Genomic DNA, 20,523 nt, shown 5'->3' with positions numbered 1-20,523 from the left:
ATCGTGGGTGCTCTATCACTGGAGGTTTTTAAGAAGAGACTGGACAGTCACTTGTCTGAGATGGTATAGGTTCTCCTGCTTGAGCAGGGGGCTGGATTCGAAGACCTCCAAGGTTCCTTCCAGTTCTATTCTATTCTATTCTATTCTATTCTATTCTATTCTATTCTATTCTATTCTATTCTATTCTATTCTATTCTATTCTATTCTATTCTATTCTATTCTATTCTATTCTATTCTATTCTATTCTATTCTACTCTACTCTACTCTACTCTACTCTACTCTACTCTACTCTACTCTACTCTATTCCAGTCCAGTCCAGTCCAGTCCAGTCCAGTCTATTACAGAAACTCCCAAGGGTTTTAGATAGCCAGTGTGAGAATTCCACCAGTGTCTCTGCAGAGTAGCTACCACTCATATCAGTCAGTACTTGGTTAGACGCATCACTGCTCTTCAACGGGATTAAAATAGTGAGCAGCAAAAATGTAGGACTCCACCGGGGAAGCAAATCATGACCGCACTATTTCCCAATTTTATATAAAGCATTTTCAGCAAATTCTTCTTTTTAGTTGCTTGCTCATTCCAAAAAAGGCATGGGTGTCTTCCAGGAGGCAACTCCTCCCAAAGTGGCTGATATGGCAACATCATGGAATAAGTCATTGATCATGAATGCTTTCCTCCATCAAGAAAACATTTAAAAAAAAGAGAGAGAATGCTAATAAAAGAGCAGCAGTTTTTAAACTTAGCTTGAAATGAATGGAAGAAGAGATTTCAGAAATATGTTGAGATTCAGTAAAATAGAGGTCATATTTATTTTCTAATATATCATGTTTTCTTCAGCAATAAATTCCATCCTAATATTCAGAATGAAAGCTTAAATAACCAACTGCTCAAAACTTTGATACTTTCCCAAAGCGGCTGTTTTTAAAGGATGATTTGCTTTTACCTTCACATTTAGATTTGACTTGATATTTTTTATTAAAAAAAAACTCTGTATACTTTGAGAGTCTCACCAGACTGAAAACTTTTAATAAAATGTAATACATAAAATATCCATGCATGGAACACATAAGATCAGTAAATAATTCAGCTATCTTGGCTCATTATTCTTACTAAAATTCTATACCATAGGCCAGGGGTAGGCAACCTTGGCTCTTTTATGACTCGTGGACTTCAACTCCCAGAATTCCTGAGCCAGCACAGTTGAAGTCCACGAGTCATAAAAGAGCCAAGGTTGCCTACCCCTGCCATAGGCCAAGGTCACCACCCAAAAGACCAAAAATAGTTTCTTCTACCTCTGCTGTTTATATCTTTTCCCTTCACCTTCTGTTAAATCAAAGAGACCAATAGACGTTTGCATGAAAGTCAATCATAGTGAGGAAAAAAGTGCCTAGAAACTTTTTTTTTCTCCCAAAGTGTTAGAACTGAAAATCATATATGTACATTAAATGCGGAGAGATTCAATACAGATGCTTCTTTAAATAATATATAGATATGGAATGACATGTGATGATAGCCACTAAGTTAGAAAAAAATCATGGAGGATCTTTCTCTCACTGGCTACAAGCCTTGAGGGAATTACAAAGAGCAGAGTATAATTATTAGCTGCTATGGAATGGGAATGGCTGAGGCCTATATCCATCTTTGCTGTAGACCTCTTCCAACAACATGCTTAACTGGGACAATTAGGGGTTTGATATGTTGTGATTAACTGACCCAGTTAGCCAATCCCCAAAGGATCACAGTTAACCCCAAACAGGCTCAGTCATGCAAGGTGAAACTAATTCCACCCACTCAGTTGTCAAAGGGAACATTTAAATCCTAGTCTACTAGGAAAAACAGCTGCAGAAGAAGAGTGGCTTGGAAAAGTAAACTTCTCCATCATCAAATTCATTTTTAAGACCTTTCAGTACAGACTCTTCTCCCGGGTTCAGGTGAATTGCAGCAAAAAGATCCTGCTATCGCTGTCAGTCTGATGTCATGAAACTTTTACAATGTCCTGGTGGTGCAAAAGCTTATGAGACATTTTTAGAGGAAACAGTCAGGATGGACATTGCATTGCCAGAATGGAATTCCCAAAGGTGCTTTTTTCAAGAGGCAACTGGATTTCTTTGTTTTTCCTTGAAGATGTTTCGCTTCTCATCCAAGAGAATTCTTTAATCTTTCATTATTCTTTGTTCATATTTAAACATCACACTAACTTAGAGGTTTGAACTTGTCACATATGAAGACCACTTTGGTAGCCAGAGGGTCGGTCACAACACCAAAGTTTTTCATACATTAGTTTGCCTTCATTTCTCTTGAAAGGCATCTGGACTTTCTTTGTTTTTCCTTCCTCCCTTCGGTTCTGAAGAGGTTTCTTGGATGAGAAGTGGCATGTCCTCAAGCAAAAACAAAGAAAGTCCAGTTGCCTCTTGAAGAAGCACCTTTGGGACAACCATGACCTGGATGACTGAGAATCTCCATAGACTTCCAGAATGGAAGTTTTGACTTTTTTTGATTGTGTATTGCCTGAATAAGTAAGGAGATCTTGCTGTGATAAGAATACAACAATATTCTTGTGCAACAAGAGTACAGCAGCATTAAACCAATTGCAATGCGTGATTGTCCCTGGGAAGGGGGTGAATGACAACAGATGACATCATGCAAACAGTTTACTTATATCAAACATCATGCCCCAAGTACATAACTGTAATATTTGTGCACTGACTCAATGTCACCATGTCCTCCTCTTGATGTTATGGTGACTTGGTACAAATGCCTACACCACCATCTTGCAATCAATAGGCCTAGTCACAAAATTCAAACAGAAGCCACAGAAGCAATCCATTTAGGATGAAAAAAGAAATGTTAAATGAATGCAACCTTTTTATTTATAATTGCAATCTTGGTGGAAGTTAACCTTAATGTTCTTATTAGTTACTTTAGTTTTTTTCCCCCCCCCAGAGATACACTTTGATCTGTTTGATATATTCCACTTATCCAGTTTGCTTGATTTTGGTTTAGTCTTTCATGTGAAATCAGCTATTGTGATTTACAACCTATGGTTGATGGCATATAAGTAAGTTGGTCATTGTAGTTAATGAAGTAAATTATGCTTACACACACCACAGTGACTATGATGTGCAAAGTCAGCTATTAACCACAGTTACATATTTCCAGTTTTCTCTTGAGAAAAATACACATTTTCCCTGTTTTCTTCATTCTCGTTTTCTCTCCTTTTTCCTTAGCATGCGCTTCCTCATGATTAAAAAAATATCTATTGTCTGTCTCTTTAAGTAGACATGAAGTCTATTTGCACCTCAAATTGTTTGATTAAATAAAAATATTTCTTTTTCCTCCAGAGCTGCGTGTTGAAAACAAGAGTTTTCACTGATGGCTTGAATATAGTGAAAATCCTCCCATTTCATCCCAATTTAACTCATGCTAAGCACGCCTGGTTTTTATAAGATAGGGTAAATCCCCCAACTTTCCCCCCCTCCTTCCCATCCATTCAAGGCCTCTGGACTATACATCCCATCAAGATCCCAATATGGTTTTCCAGTCCATAACCAAAGTCAATCCATCACTCGATTCCCAATGTTGACAAGGTCAAAGGTGGCAGGGAGGTTTGGCAGAGTTCCAAAACTATAAGACTCCTTTGAACAGCCAGTCAATCACATTCAATCAGTCAAGGAAAAACTGGAAGATTTCGTAGGCTTAGAAGCTTGGGAGTTTTCTTCTACCATTTCACTGCCCGCTGGGGGAGAATTAACACTGCTCTGAATTCTTCACTGATTCAATCATTTTCCTTCCAGTTCATTAATTCTCCTCTAGGTTGAGGCAGGGCACATTTTAACAGGAGGGGTAGGGGGGGGAAATGCAACAAAACAAGCCTAATGAAATAATAGACCAACTTGTCTCTTCTAGTAACGTCACAAAGCCTTCTCACTTTCACTCAGGAACGACCCAAGAGGGGCTTCTCCGTGTGCTTTTTTGAAAAAAAAAAAAGAAATAAGAAATAAGAAAAAAAAAGGGAAAAAAACCCTGGTGCCAGAATGGGGCTTGGAGAGAGTGGAGGCGATTATCCAATTTGAAGCTTAGCAGATCCAACGATTTGTAATTGCTTGAAAACACAGCCTGCAGACGATGGCCGATGCCTCGCTTAGCCAAACAAACGAAAATCAATTAGTGTCAGTTTCCCTTCTGCGCATTGTTATGTTTCGCGCCGTTTGTTTAAGCAAGCGGCTGACACTTTTTCATACACATCTTGCTTGAGGGTCCCTTTTCTGTTTAACTAAGATGTCATGTGGCTTGATTTGCTCAAAGATCAACTCCAGCCCAGCTGAGCTAAAAGTCTGACGTGCTTTGGCAGAGTAGGTAGCGTGTTGCCTGCTGGCTCTTCCAAATTCAAGGGGTAAAGGGGTGGGTTAGGGTGGGAGAGAGAGAGAGGAAAAGTCAGGGGCAACCCAAGCTTCTCTGGCAAAATGACTGTTGCAGATTCGGAGGCCCTCGACTTGGAACTGCAAGACATGGCTCCTTAAGTGAGCAAGATAACACTCCAGCAGATGGAGTTCAGCCACGGCCAATGAGCCAAATTCTTGCTGCCGAAAGTGCATGATTGAAGAAGATTGCAAAGTGAAAGGAGAGAAAGAACTGGGTCACTGGTGAATATATCTCCACCGCTCCTGGGCAATTATGAACTTGTCACGGGGGAACTGGGCCAAGGATGCAAGTTTCTTTCCTTGACTCCCCCAGTGCCCAAAATTGAGCTAGCAAGTCTGCAGAGAGGCTGTTGATTTTATTTGGCTGGATGCAGGCACCACCATATTCCAGTCCTTTCCTTACATTGCCCAACGTCACAGATAGAAAAAGTGGACTCAGCTATAAATGCTGTGATTTTCCTTCTTTTCACAATGCTGTGATTTTTTACAATTTCCACAAGTCCTGCTGCAGGTGGATAAAATGTCCCATTCCAAATTACTAAGACATATCTGTCCTTGTGCTATACTTTTGCTCTGTTTTGCTCATTTTTTCCTAGTTTAAATGAGAGGAGATGATGCTGATTTTAGGCGAGAACTGATAGGTCAGAGCAAGTGGGAAACCTGGGGGCTTCCACGTCACTGTCAAATTTCACGGTGACGTGGTAACATTTAAGTATTGAGATACCAGTTCAAATAGACTTCACGTAGTCTGAACAGCAAAAGGAACATTCCTCCTTACAAAACAGAAGGATGCCCTGTCCATTTGTATGGCATGACCACAAAGATGGATACAATTATGGTGGTAATACCAGGGTATGTAAAAATAATGAGCTTCTTATTCTAAGCCATAGTGGAGGTTGATTTTGGCTTAGGGCAGCCACTTCAATTTGCAAATCATAATTTAGGGCCTCGCACCAACCATAAACGTGTGTCTATTCAACACATTGTGATTCACTAGGCCCTGGGATGCGTGAATTTAGACACTGTTTCTAAATCAGGGTTTGTAGTTTAGCATCACGTGTAAGCTAGGCTGCTACGGTTTGCTCAAGAAATCCACAGCCTGGCCTGTGGAATGCGCACAACTCTCCAAGTAATTTTGCTATGGTTTGCCGCAGGGCTCAGGAAAGAGCAATAGACCTGAGAGTAACATTCATTTCTCAGCGGTCACTAACTTTTCCGGCTTGGCAGACTAGTGGGAGCTGTGTGTGTGGGAGGGTGTGTGTGTGTGTGTGTGTGTGTGTGTGTGTGTGTGTGTGTAAATGGGGACGATTCCATGTGAGTGGCAGGTGCATATGTTAGTGCAAGCGGAGCTGTGTGTGCAAGCGTGCTCACCCACCGCTTGCGTGGCCTGGTTCCAAATGGGCTGCAGCCGGGCTGCCACCCAGGGGTTGGGGACCCCTGCTCTAAAGGAATCCCCATGGCCCGTTTCAGAATGTATACGATGTGAGATGAGACCAAGAGGGATTGACAGAGAGAAAGAGGGAGAGAAAGGAGGATGTCTGCTCAAACTCAGTTTAGAACAACAGAAACTGGGTCATTCACTGCCACGGGACAGGAAAGTATAGCTGCAGTTTGCCAATCTTGGCAGGCGTAGAAAAGTATGTAGGTGAAGAAGGAATAAGTCCATATGGAAGGTTCTACACTCCTAGTGCCACACAAGGAGAACTAGGTCCAGGACTGGAGACCAAACAAGTGGTAAAGAATAGGAACTGAGTCAGCTGTGATGCTTGGGGTTAGGTAGTGCCTGCCTTTGGTCTGTCCTGTTCAAGCACTGTCAGTCTTTCCAGGTAAACCAGATAGGAAGTTGAACTAATTCGACTTGATTGTGAAGCTACATTAAGAAAATCTTGCAAGCTTCAAAGTACAAACTTCCTGCTGGCACTTTTAACAGCCCGTTAGTATTGTGTAGTGGGTCCGACGCAAGGAAGAGACGCCAGCCGGAGTACGTGTTCAGCTCTTTATTGGAAGGGGGGTAGCGTACTGAGGGATGAGGGTTACCTGGCCTCCTTAAATACCTAGCCAGGTAAGCTGACAGCCAATGGGGTTGGCCCTAGGTTTCCCGCCAAAACTGGGTTTCCCGCCAAAACCGTTCAGGCCAACGCCCCCTGGTGGCTGTTGCTATGCAGGTGCCTGCATACATAACAGTTAGGGTGGGTTTACCCTGTTTTCTTCTCTCACTGTTAAGCCACTGGGTGCTCCTGCCTGTCTTGTCTGATTGTCTCATGATCAGGAGGACTAACAAGGCACTCTTGATAAGAGAGAAGGGAAGAAATGTATTTAAATATGCTCTCAAAGGACATCCTTGGAACATGTTGGGATATGCGAAAAACAAGTCTAGGAATGTGCAACTTGTCTTATTTTGGCATTTGGAAAGGCCTTGGCAAGTGACTAGACAAAAACAGTACATGAGGCCAGGAGAAAAACTCAATTCAATTTGATCTCATTGATCTTAAAAATGTATTCCAATTAATCACAATTAAACCGATTATTCTCCAGTTATATTTGTAAATAACTTTTTCCTTCCTGCCCTTTGATAAAAATTACAACCTGGCATCACGTTTTGGAAGACTTTGGAAAAAACTTTATCCTGGAGGAAGCCAAATGTGTAAAAACATAGGGGTGGAAGTTTATGGTTAAAATTCGTATCACCACACAAGTTCTTTTGCATTCTTTTGAAGGTAACTCATATTGGATGACTTCTTCTATCATCACCCTGAAGACCAATTAAGTAATCATACCTTCTGAAGGGTCAAGTCTCCTTGCTCTTCGCCCATGTTTTGAGTTGTTGTGAACAAACATATTGTCTGATACTGCCAGGACATGCCCGTCAACATTCACTGTTGTTGATAACACAACCTGGATGTAAAAAAAAAAAGCAGAAAAGAGAAACACAGATAAATTACATCTCCATGATCCATGATTCATTACCTAGCCATGTTTAAGCCCCCATTCTTGTTTTGTAAGAGTAAATCCAATTCTTACAGGAATTAACCTACTAAATGGGGCAAAAATTAGCTTTTCTGTCTTGATTATGATAGTACAGCAATGTATACTTGCCCAAGATGAAATGAATCAACAGTTTGATTTTAACAGCTGGATTGATTCAGTTTGGATTGTCCATTGAAACATCCAAATAAACGTGATTTAATCTGGTTCATCAGTTCCCCCAAAAATGTGTTGGGGACCATTTCTGTAAAAGTCCAGCTTTATGACCAAATCAATTTGAACAGACCTGATTTAATTCAATATGCCAGACCAGTTTTAATACAAAGAGGTAAGTTGATTTATCTTTAAACCAAATATTTGAGTTGAAATTTCATGTAAAAGCACTAAGTCTCTACTAAACATCACATCCTAAGGACATTTAACAAGATTCTCATGCTTTGATGCAACAGATGGTGGGTAGCTCTTTCCGAAGTTTCTTAGCAGACAATATCTCCAACTTTCTTTCAAAAAAGCTGTAAATGGGTGGAAAGGGAAGATCCCAGTGTGAGGCAGTGGTAAAGATGCTAAAATAGGACCAGGCATACTCATATTCAAATCACCCTCAGCCTTCAAGAGCAGAATTGATGTTATGGGGGAAAATAAGAGAAAAGGTTTCTATATCTTCCACCAAGATATTGATGGTATATAAACATAACAAATGCATGACATCTCATGCGCATATAAGGCACATGCCAATCATTTTACCCCAAATGTTCAGCTAACATGGTGATAAAAGCATTGGTCACCCTTCCTCTAGTCTCCAGTAATTCAAGTGAGTCTTCCTGAAGCAAATTTACTGAATGTACTGTACATTATCTATGTCCTGTCTGAGATGAAACTTATGGAACTTTGGAATGTTCCATAATGATAGTTATCCATCATCACCACTATCTTTAGGGATTGAACAAATCCATCCATTCTTCTTTGTCTTTCTCCTCCTCCTCCTCCTCCTCCTCTTCCTCCTCCTCCTCCTCCTCCTCCTCCTCCTCCTCCTCCTCCTCCTCCTCCTCCTTAGTTGGATATGGTCATTTCTTTATTCAAAGTTGCTTCCATAATTGCCTTCTAAAAATGATGCAACTCAAAGGAAGAGGAACGGAAAGAGTAAAGGAAAACAGACCCTTGTGATATAAACCTGCAATCATTTGTGGATCTGATCGTAACACTCTTCTGAGAGATGTACTACTTAAAGACAAAATGGAAACAGCTCAAAGACAGGAAGATGCCAAGGCACTGATCTCACTTCTGTGCTAACATGGTGACTACATTTCCTGTCTTGCTGGGAAATATGCAGGAGGAAAAAATCTCCACCAAAGCTTTTTGCATACAGAAAAAAATACCAGGGCTAGAAAGTGGGAGATGGTGAGTTCTAGTTCCACCTTAGAAACAAAGCCAGTTTGGTGCCTTGGGACCAAACACACTCTTTCCCATCATAGCAACCAGAAGGCATTGGCAAACCATTTCCAATTCCCAAAATATTGGGGAGGGAGGGAGGGAAGGGAGGGAGGGAGGGAGGGAGGGAGGGAGGGAGGGAGGAAGGAAGGAAGGAAGGAAGGAAGGAAGGAAGGAAGGAAGGAAGGAAGGAAGGAAGGAAGGAAAGAAGTTTCCAAGTTGATGCCCATCGTTACATCTTGCTGCAGTGAGTTCCACAGGCTAACTGCTTCCTTTTAATCTGTGTCTTCCATCATTCATCTCCCCTTAATCTGACCTGAATAGCCTCTCATTCGGAAACACTTGTTGCTGCTAGGTATCTAACTGAAGCATCTTGTGTGTAACCCATCATAGAATATTAAAGAGACCAAAAAAAGAGGCACAAGGGAGCCAATGCATGTGAAAGAAAAGAGATGGGTGTTTAAGAAATCTGAAATATAAATAAATAAAACTTGTGGCATGCTTTGGCAACATGCGGATATCCTAGAAATCAAACGAAAGCTCCATTTCCAAGTTCAGAGTAGGCACGACAAAACTGGAAAATCCAGGAAGTTGCGTGGATAAAGAAAATGTTGGAAACATCCTCAGATTCAGAGAAACAGAACTTGGACATTATAGTTGTGAACTTCAGTTCATCTTTGTGACAGGGGAGCAGGGGGGGGAGTAAGATTGAAGTCTAGGAGTGAATGACAAAGAGAAAAGAATAAGAACTTCAAAAAGTGCAAGGAAGATTGCCTTAATCCTAGACATCCCCTTGTAAAAGAGTCTTTAACAGTTGATAAATTATTTCCTTTCCTTCCTCCTCCCTTTCATTGGAGAAGGAGGGATCGGAAAACCGCTTTGCCTTCCTAGGCCATTTTTATGCTGACTGAACAAATGCGTGCTCTTTACCGCTCGCTCTCTCTCTCTTTCCTCAATGTGAGTTTAATTCACGCCAAAAGGCACTTGTCATACTTCGCGTTAAGGGTGCCTTTGCATTCCTGCCCCAAAACGTGTTGCTTTTGCGTGCCAAAAAGGTTTCGTCATTTGACAGTCTAGCTAGGTGGAGCTGGGACGTTGTTCCAAAGTGAACATTTCCCCCATGACACGTGAGAACTCCAGCAGATGCAGTTCATTATTTTCCCTTAAACAATGGAAATAAATTTTAATCTCTTTCTGGCCAGCCCAGACCACACTACGGCAACAAGGGAATAAGGCTGAATTATTTCAGTGTCTGAAATATTTACGAGAGGATTTTAAATTGTAACCAAATGTAAACCGAAGAGTGGGTTGTTGCACCTTCGTATAATAGACACAAATCTAACCGCAAACAGACAAAACACTGTATTCTAAACATCCACGGGGACAGAGATAAATAGCCAATCATGTAACATGTTAATATATTTTGCATCCAGATTAAAAATGTAAAGTTTAATTCATAAGAAGCAGAGGAAGAGGGCATCCAGAATTTTCAATGACTTGGCATCAAGGGAGATGTAATGGGAGGCATGTCTCATATCTTATTATATTAGGTAGAATTTAGTTTTCAACGTGGAAGATAAGTTTAATAGATGTCCTAATTCTTCTGGTTCTATTAATGAAGGATCTCCTTCCCCAGTCTGGAAGTAATATTTAATCTGGAATGTAGCACTGTAAATACCGGTATGTATTTATTAAACAATTTATTGTGGCTGCCCAACTCACACATGCTGACTCTGATGTAGGCAAGGCTACTATCAGGCCTAAACCCAGTCAAGAGACAGTAAGATCCAATCAGGTTCAATCCTTTATTTGGTGTTCCTAATGGACAGAATCTTGACAAACTAAGTCATAACTTTCTAACCTGCTAAATATATCCTGAGAGATGCTAAGCTCTGGTTACCCTCAATTGCTTTCTCCCCTCCACCATCCTGTTCTGGACTACCCAGTCTCTTAATCAGGACCTGTTTCTGGAAAGACTCTGAGCTGGCAAAATGCTTTCCCTCCTGTCAGGTGGAGGAAATCAGGAGCCAGGATAAAGTTCAAAAGCATTATGTAAATGAGGATTCAATCATCCAGGCCAAAAGTACCTAAAAAGGTTAAATATTAAGAACTGCACCGATGTTTATAATAAACTTTGGTCCAGTTGCCATGATTTAACCTTTTTAGATATTCAAAAGCACTGCAAGTTTATTCCACGCAACCTATACAAAGAATCTGATCTACTAACGGTCAAGGCAAATTGGTGCCAGCCAGATAAGAGTCAACAGACTTTGAATGGGGAGGGGCTGGACTTAGATCTCTTTTGGGGCCATATGAACTCCAGACTGATGATGCATTTGACCCCGTCCTTGGGCTCAGCCTGGTCATCTCCTACATCTCCTCTGCTGCTGCAGGTTCACATTCCATTACAACTACTCAGTATCTGTTGTTCAATGGCTGCTCCAGTTATTACTTTGCTGCTGCACACAGTTCAAATTATTGATGATGACATTTAAATCCTGAAGAATGTAGGCTGCAGATACTTTGGCAATGGCCTTCTAAGTTAGGTTGCTCCTACTTTTAAGACCTGATGAGCATTCCCTGTTCTGTGTCTCACGAATGGTGGATGAAAAAACTTGATGTCTGCACGGTGATAATCCATGCCTTGATGGATCGTCTGGGATGGCTTTTTGCCATCATTTATCACTGGCTTTTTGTCAGTGGTACAGATTAGTGTTGTGCAAAATATTTTGAAGATTTTGGTGGAAAGAAGACAGCTCCTAGCAATGGTCTGAACAATGTTCATGAACTATGCTTTTGATATTAGGCCAAGAACCACAAATTGCTCACCTTTGGATTAAGGGCCATCGATCTCTGAATGTTGTAAGGAATTTGCCACTAATTATGGCTACAACATAACTTATTCCCCGAACTCCAGATACTTTTGGCTGGGAAATTTTGAAAGGGGATGTTAGAAGAAACTTCAACCTGATCTAGCTAGGCAGTTCTGTTTGCAAAGGACCTGGCTTCTTCTCTCCTTTCCTATGATGCATTGTGTCTATACTTTCTCCACACCATAATGAGAGGTATCTTATTCTTGTGAATTAGAATGGCTATTTAATCCACGAACATTCCTACTGAATCATTTGCTAAACAGAAATCATTACTGAACAGATATTACATATTGAACAATTGAAAGTGCAGAGTTGTGTGTGTATGTGTGTGTTTAGAGGAAGCAGACAGTCTTCCATAGTCTCCAGCTCCCAAGACCTCCCCTTTCACCAGCCCACAGTTTTTCCCCAGTGAGTATTTCCTGGGTCATGGAGGGTGACCCTTCCCATCTGGAATCAATCAGTCAACTCCTGACAACTTCCTGAAACACCTCATTCCATTTCCTGTTCTCTCCCCTCTTCTCATCACCCCACCCCCAGTTTGCCTCACTCTTCAAAACTATAGGCCACAGCAGCTTAATGTTAGAGGGTCAGCCACAGTTAGACTCCAAAACACTACACAAGGAAACCTTTGACCTTCAGAAATCTTTACATCTTAGCTAAACAAATCAAGGTCAATATTTCTTACCATTACCTTGTTAACCATTTAGATACTTTCTCCCTCCCCTTTTTTAAAATCAGACTCTTTGGATGGCTTATCCATCAAGATCACTGTTCCATCCGGAATCATAAAGTGTGACATGTCTTTGTTTCCTTTGAGGCCTTTGAGGCTGGTGAAGCCAATTGGCTTGAAAAACCCACAGATGTAGGCCTCTTTGGATAATGTTGTTACCTTAGTTACTTAAGCTGGCAGAGAAGATGCTTACTGATAACAAACATTGCCATGATGAGGTCTTGTTGACTACAATATTCTCTGTAGCTTCCTAGATATGAGTTCTGGTCAATGTAGTATTCTTCATCAGTCAAGAATAAGACACTGAAAACGTATTATACCCATGCATTAACATGCATTCTTGGCATTTTTCAACTTTTCCCAGCTTGTCTCTTATGTCTAGGGAGATTGTCAGTCATTCAGGTTGTGGTTGTCCCAAAGGTGCTTTTTCAAGAGGAAACTGGACTTTGTTTTTCCTTGAAGATATTTCGCTTCTTATCCAAGAAGTTTCTTCTGTTCTGTTTCTCCAGTTGCCTCTTCAAAAAGGACCTTTGGGTCTTCTCTCTATTACGTTTCATGATGACCCTCCATAGGAAATGGAGCACCTCCTCTTCTGCATCATCAGTATGTCTTTTCAATGACTGCATCTCTTCCAGCAGAGCTTAGCCTTACTGCAGATGACAATATCAGGGTATCCACTGCAGCCTAGAATAATGTCTTCAGCCCTCCACCCATATCCACCTTAAGTAAAATAAATCAATAAAAAGGATTTTAAAATGGAGAAACCTCATAAGAATGCTGCATCTTTGAAGATGTTGACATCCTCCCATGAGGTGGTGGGGTACTCATGTGAGCACCTGCAACAATTTGGGCACACTGAATTCTAGGGTAATCTAGTTTGGGCAATTTCAAAAGACTCCAGCAGCCTAAATAATATTTAAGATGCCTGGGTCATTGGGCAAAGTTGTGTGAGGCTGCCTGAGGCCTGAGAAGGCTGCCAACTCAAGTCCAATTCCTGCCCAAAGGCCCTGTCTATGGAAGTGTACATATTTATACATTCAGAATAGACGTCTTGTATCAAATCAGACTATTTGTCCATTTCACTCACCAATGTCCATATTTTGCCTGGAGGCAGCTCTGTGGACCTCTTAACTGGATAATTTCATGACTGACCAAGGGATATTTTGATGTGCCATATCTAGACCACGTTATGTCCCCTCCTTAGATTAAAGTAGCCAGGGATTCATTTTAAATTCTAGAGTTCCAAATGTGCTGCATCAAACTTTCCCCTGACATTCTTAATTTGTAGTCTTCTTCCTGTGTGAAAGAAACCAGCCTTTTTCTTTTTATTCTCTTGTTGCTGAAATATTTATTTCAAATTTCTCCTGGGTGTTTTTTTTTGAGCTCAGTAATGAACATTGGGGGTTATCTTTTTAAAAAGAAAAACTTTCTGCTTTTTAACAAGGAACATCAGCAAGAATCAATATCAGCTCAAGGAAGCCTTTATTTTATATATGATATTAGAAATAGCGCACAAAAATTCATATATTAAGCAAATTGCTTATGAGAATACAAGCAGATTTTCTTTTTAAAAAAAATACATTTAATGGAATGGAATAATATGAAGGTCATTATATCCCTGCCTGTATTCCAAATAATCTCACTAAGTCACATGGGAAGAAGAACATATTATTATTATTATTTTCAATAATGCCATATTGCAATAGCATTCCATATTATAACTTTTCTCAAACATAGACTTAACTAACAAAAGACATCCTTTTCTTTATTTTAATTTACAGACTGACATATTCTGCCAGATCTGGAGAGCTTGTCAGATGCAGAAATCGCCCTTGTGTTTTAGTTGGTCCAGATCATTCACTAATTTAATTTGTACCTAACTATCTGAATGGATGGATGGATGGATGGATGGATGGATGGATGGATAGATGATAAGCAATTGCCCCAGCAGTTATTGAAAATAATGGAGTCAGTGTATTCTAAAGCTATTTCCTTTACAAATGGACATATCTTAAGAGAACATACCTTACTGCCTGTGTTAAGTGCATCAAAGTTGGTGGAATTGATTTGTTCCCTGCTATAAACCCCACCAGAGACAATACTTTGAGCAAATTCCTGAGATTTTTATTCATTTGCTAACTCTGGGGGGGGGGGGAAACAGTCCACTTTTCTGGAATCGCCTTGATATTTCCCTAAATTTTCTGTGGGTGTTGGTTATTTTATCTTTTTTTGGAATAATACTAAATCAAGGGATTTTAGATAAAGAGAAAAACCACATTGCTAAAAGTAGTTGCTCTCATGGCCATTTGCAAGGGCAGAAATGAAAACCAACTAGAATAGGGAGTTGAGTTGAAATCCTTATACTATAGGTGAACACCAGAAGAGCGAAAAACAATTCCTCTTTCAAAGGGGGGGGGGAATTGGTCAACTCATTCTCATTCTGAATGAGAAACTTTGCATAGAACTCTGCTTCCAAGGGAAGAGGTAAAATCATCCAACATCTGGAAGCAATATAAAATGCCCAATGTACATTCTTCTTTATAGCTGTACAGTTACACTAATGTGATTTTCTACTTGGGCTAAAGTGATATATATATTCAATGAAAGTAAAAGAAAAATGACCCACAGCAGTCTTCCTTTCTACTCCCTCTCTCCCTTTTTTTCCGGCAAGTTTCCCAGAGATATTAGTAAGGATTCTGCTGTTAGGTGGAAGAGATAAAATAAAGGATAAATTGCCTTTGTGAGTGTGCACAGATTAGTTAATAAGGATTAGCTCATCTTTAACACTATTCATTTGGAGGATATACGCTGGGTGAGGTTAAATCATGGTCAAAAGAGAATGGAATTCAAAGGCCTGACTACATATAATTCCAGTTCCTCCCAAATCTGAGAGTAGTAATTTATTAGTTGCGGAAAACATTCAGTAACGATTATAATAAAAGGAAATGATTGGCTCATGTAAAAAAAAAATGAGGTGCTGTTAGATTTTGGAAGGCCCATGAGCAAAGTGGTCTTTGGTAGAATCTGATGGACAATAGGTTTATTTCAAATTCTGATGGCACTTTACTTCATCCCATATCATGGAACCCAGCTATCTTTTAAAAAAAATAATATTGGAGTTTTCCTTCTCATTTTTCCAAGTGCCGTATTTTAGCGCTTGTTGAATCAAATTTTCACATCCTGGAAGGCGTGTGTACAAAATACCTGTCTTTGTACTAGATTCTGAACTATGAACTCATGACATGTAAGCCTTAAGCTTTATAGGATCTCAGCCAATGTTATGGATTCTTCCCAGCGTGTGAGAGCTAAAACTAGGGACACAATTTAATCCACCATTACTGTTGCAATTCTCAGCATCCTCCTGGATACTAGCTCCTTTCACTCAATTATTTCATTATTCTATATTGAGTAGGGAGTTAAAGTAGGGATATCAACTGCTTTTGGAGCTGGGACTCCCTCTTTATCTTCTATGCGCTACAATCCCCTTGACTTTCTTCCTTCTAACACGAGATCCTTGCACTATAGTTATATGCGGATTTCTAAGTGCTAGGACCACAAGAAATATACTGTACCTGCCTCCAATCTAGATGACACTATTGTCTCATCTAGATCTTCTCATCCTTCCAACCCTACCTGTTAGGAATATTCAGGTTTACATATTTATGATATCTGGGAGTACACATTCATTACGGGATTCTTTCTCCAGAATCCAGGAAGCTTTCTGGATTATGAACTTTATTCACAATCATGATGTGTGCTGGGAAAGGTGGAAAGCTATGTGCTTCTTCTTCATATATGCCAACCTTTTTTTGACCCTGCAGACAAACTGTCCTTTCAGAGGATGCTATAAAAAGGCATGGCAAAAACTCTGAATCTAAAAACATAGAGTAGTTGGTATGTTTTATACTAGGATTTGCATCCAACTCAGTTTTTTCAAAAATTCATTTGCTCCAAATCCAACTAAATTATGTCCTAGGGCTTGAGGAATGCAATGGTATGATAAAAGCACAATGTTTATTATATTGAAGTCTTTTTGGGAAAAGATGGGACCATGTTTAAGAGGTTAGGAGTGTAACATCGCCTCTTAACCTCTTGAAGAATCTCATGAGTGATGAGTAACACTGTAATATTCTTAGAAGAAACAAGGAAATATCTGGAAAGTAGAAGACCGGCTCATTTCTACTCTTTAAAACCAAAATCTCTGCCAGGGAAATGCAATCATTTTGTCACAAATTTGGGTAAACCCAGGATGCTGGAAATTGTATGCTGCTGATAGGCTGTGGTTTGCCCAACCCAATATAAATATTTAAAAATTGTTTAAAAAGATTTTTTCTTTTCCTTCTTACTTCATTTAGCAATTAAAGTCTATTCCACATTCTGGCTCCTATTAAGTTCTGGGTCAAAGGCTGAACATTTTCGCCTTTTCTAAAATTTGTTTACAAATTGATTTCAGTTTCAGCAATTTCCTATCTGATTGCTGAGAAGTATGCAAAGCAGATGGTCTCAGGGACTGAAGGTATAAGATGTAGACCCTTGGCCAAAGCTAAGCAGTTGGGGATGGAGTAAGTATATTGAAAAAACAAAAAACTAACAAGGGAATATCCCAATGCAAGAAAGTAGGGACATCTTTGGAATAAATAGCCTCTAGTAAGGGAGTGTGGAATGTGAAGCTCTTCAGATATTGCTGAACACAAGACAGTTCTCAACTTTTGACCATTCACGTAACAATGGTTCAAAGTTACAATAGCCTCGGGAAAAAATGACTTATGATCTGTCCTTGAAATTATGACCATTGCACCTCTCCAGTGGTCACATAATCAATATTCAGGTATTTGGCAAATGGCTCGCATTTATGACCATTGTAGCATCTTGCTGTCAGTGATCATGATTTGTAACCTTCCCAGCCAGCTTCCAACAAATAAAGTCAACTGAGGAAGCCAGATTCGCTTAACAGCCATGACAAAAATGGTTGTAAAACTGGGTCCACTCATAATGATTTATTTAATAACCATATCACATAGTGATTGGAATTCTGACTCTAAATAGGGTTGTAAATCAAGGACTACCTGTACTTACTCCCAGCAGCCTTAGACGGTATGGCTCATAGAGAAGAATGATGGGATCCTTGGTCTTACAATATTTCAAGGCATATCCTTCATGCAGTATAAGAAAGGGATGGGAACTATGAATAGCTGCCTGATATGGTGAGGATCATTGAGGCAGGACAAGAAATAATGGATGGAAACTACTCAAGGAGAGAAGCAACCTGGAATTAAGGAGAAACGTCTTAACACTGAGGACAATTAACCAGTGGGACAGCTTGCTGTCAGAAGTTGTGGGTGCCTCATTATTGGCGGTTTTTAAGAAGAGACTGGCCAGTCACTTGTCTGGAATGGTATAGGGTCTCCTGCTTGAGCAGGGGGTTGGACTAGAAGACCTCCAAGGCCCCTTCCAGCTCTCTTCTGATTGCTTGAGTTTCAGAGGATTGTTTCTCAAGATGTGTTCTCAATCTCCACACTGATTTTGCCTGTCCAGGATATTTTCTAGCACAAGAAATATGAATTCAGCATCAGGGAGTTATATACTTCCTGTGCTGATTGAGGTTTGCTTGAATAAGTCGGCCTTCCTGAGCCATGGTTTATTTTTCAATCCTTAGTTATTCTTTGGCCTTGAGTTATGCTTTAGTTCACAATCCCATTTCTTATGTAGCTTGGCTTATAACTCCTAATTTTGTGGTCTTGGCTTGACTGGTGGTACTGCCACTGTCTTTCAGCCTACTGGGTCCTAGTAAACATGACAGCACACATACCTCCACTGATATATTTAGCTACTGTGAAAAGACAAGAGTTTTAAACAATTCAGGGTTGAATCCATCAGCTAATATTCAGCAAAAAAAGAGAAATGACGCAGGCATCAATGCATATAAATCATCAGTTTGTATGAACAATCCAAACACATTGCAACTTTGATTCCAGAATTCCAGATTATCTCATCTATATCAAATCTGTCCACAAAGAATGTGTCTGCAAAGAAGCTAAATACATTAGAAAAATATTTCTTGTAAAAAAAAGGAAGTTTTCAAGCTTACCATTTGTCTCGTACTGTTCTACTGGTAGGTTATTCAGCATGGCTAAAGAGATCCATTACGATGCATTGCAGCTAACTCAGGATCTAACCCCTGATCTAACTAGTTATTAATGAAATAATTTGCAGAACTTGCTCTCCTTCCAAATTAGAACCAGAAAGGAGAAAAATGCCAAATGTTCTAAGACAGGAGTTTTCAAACTTGGCCCTTTTATGACTTGTGGACCTCAACTCCCAGAACTCCTCAGCCAGGCATGCTGGTTGAGGAATTCTGGGAGTTGAGGTCCACAAGTCATAAAAGGGCCAAGTTTGAAGACCCCAGGTCTAGATCATCGATGCTATCAGATTTGGTGGACCCTTGTTTTGAACTGGACTTCCCCCAGTTATACCCAAATTGGCTTCATTCTATGGTTCTATGGTTCAGCCTTGTCCAATGCAAGCTCAACAAAACAGATGATTAAAAATTTAATTCAGACTTCAGATTAGCATCTCAATTTCAACAGAAATAGTTACTAAACAGCTATGGTGAAAGAAAGAAAGAAAGAAAGAAAGAAAGAAAGAAAGAAAGAAAGAAAGAAAGAAAGAAAGAAAGAAAGAAAGAAAGAAAGAAAGAAAGAAAGAAAGAAAGAAAGAAAGAAAGAAAGAAAGAAAGAAAGAAAGAAAGAAAGAAAGAAAGAAAGAAAGAAAGAAAGAAAAAGAAAGAAAGAAAGAAAGATTGTAAAATCAGGTAAAAGGTAAAGGTAAAGGTTCCCCCGCACATGCGTGCTAGTCGTTTCCGACTCTAGGGGCCGGTGCTCATCTCCGTTTCAAAGCCGAAGAGCCAGCGCTTGTCCGAGGACCTCTCCGTGGTCATGTGGCCAGCATGACTAGACGCCAAAGGTGCACGGAACGCTGTTACCTTCCCACCGCAGCGGTCCCTATTTTTCTACTTGCATTTTTACGTGCTTTCGAACTGCTAGGTTGGCAGAAGCTGGGACGAGTAACAGGCGCTCACTCTGTAACGCGGCACTCGGGATTCGACCCGCCAAACTGCCGAACTTCTGATCGACAAGCTCAGCGTCCTAACCCACTGAGCCACCGTGTCCCTTCTAAAATCAGGTATAACCTACTTAACAACCAACCTGCTTAGCTATGGGCAGTGCTTTTTTTGTCATAGAACGCACCGGGACAGAGTCCCGGCACCTTTTTTTGACAGATTTTCCAAATTTTAAAAGTCACTTTTGAAAATTTGATGTTTGATCCATGTGGACTTGAATTGCCCTATTGACTGTAGCAGGTCAGTGACAAAATTATTAAAATGGTGCATGCGGGCTGCTTGTGTGTCTCCACTGGTTGTGATGGCACTGCTCTGCTTGTGGCACTGCATGGCTTGTGATTGGGCATGTGGTTGCACGCTGAATGCTTACTTTGGGTGGCAACCATTAGGTTTCATTACGCAACTGATGTGTGTGGGTGGGTGTACAGTGATTGACTACATGCAAAAGGTAAATAATTTATTTTTAAAAAATCATTGATGATTTGAAAATCTGGCTATGGGAATTCTGGTCCCAAATGTGGGACTACTGTACATACTTCAATGTGCAATGATGGGCAAACTACTTCTTGTATTAAATGTACAGAAAAGCATGTGCAGTCTGATATGCATGTAGATGATATGTTTAGAATTTCTGGAAATCTTGTCACTCACTGGTACTTTGGGGGAGTTATTTATTCTGCTGCTATCAAGCTCAAAAAAAGGCTAAGTAAGCTTAATTCTTTGGGGGGGTGCATGAAATTGAGGCGCGTGACATATTCTCAGGATGAAGCTGCACATTATTGCAAGCTGACATATACACACCCAAACACTTAAGTTCTCCAAGATAAATAATTTAAACATAAACATATATAGCATGTGCGTGTCTTTCTCTCTGTGTGCATATATATACACTGTCAAGTATTGAAAATGATCTAGCGCTGAGATTAACTCCACCCAATCATTTTATTTTACACTGTTATCAAAGCA

The 20,523-nt window shown here is 40.1% G+C and overlaps 1 protein-coding gene across 2 annotated transcripts in view; it reads right to left on the bottom strand.

Moving 5' to 3' along the window:
* The window catches only part of EBF2 (EBF transcription factor 2), a 235,888-nt gene that overhangs the window by 41,984 nt on the left and 173,381 nt on the right, over positions 1-20,523 (bottom strand). For both annotated transcript variants that reach the window (XM_081333508.1, XM_081333507.1), the window contains exon 8: positions 7,199-7,316. In XM_081333508.1, coding sequence (XP_081189634.1) covers positions 7,199-7,316 — 118 coding nt within the window. The remainder of the gene's footprint in view (positions 1-7,198; positions 7,317-20,523) is intronic.

This window comes from Vipera berus (genome assembly GCF_964194415.1).
Source record: "Vipera berus genome assembly, chromosome: 8".
Taxonomy (NCBI): Eukaryota; Metazoa; Chordata; class Lepidosauria; order Squamata; family Viperidae; genus Vipera; species Vipera berus.
Note: the sequence above shows the minus strand (reverse complement) of the source record. Positions and strands in the feature narration are given on the sequence as shown.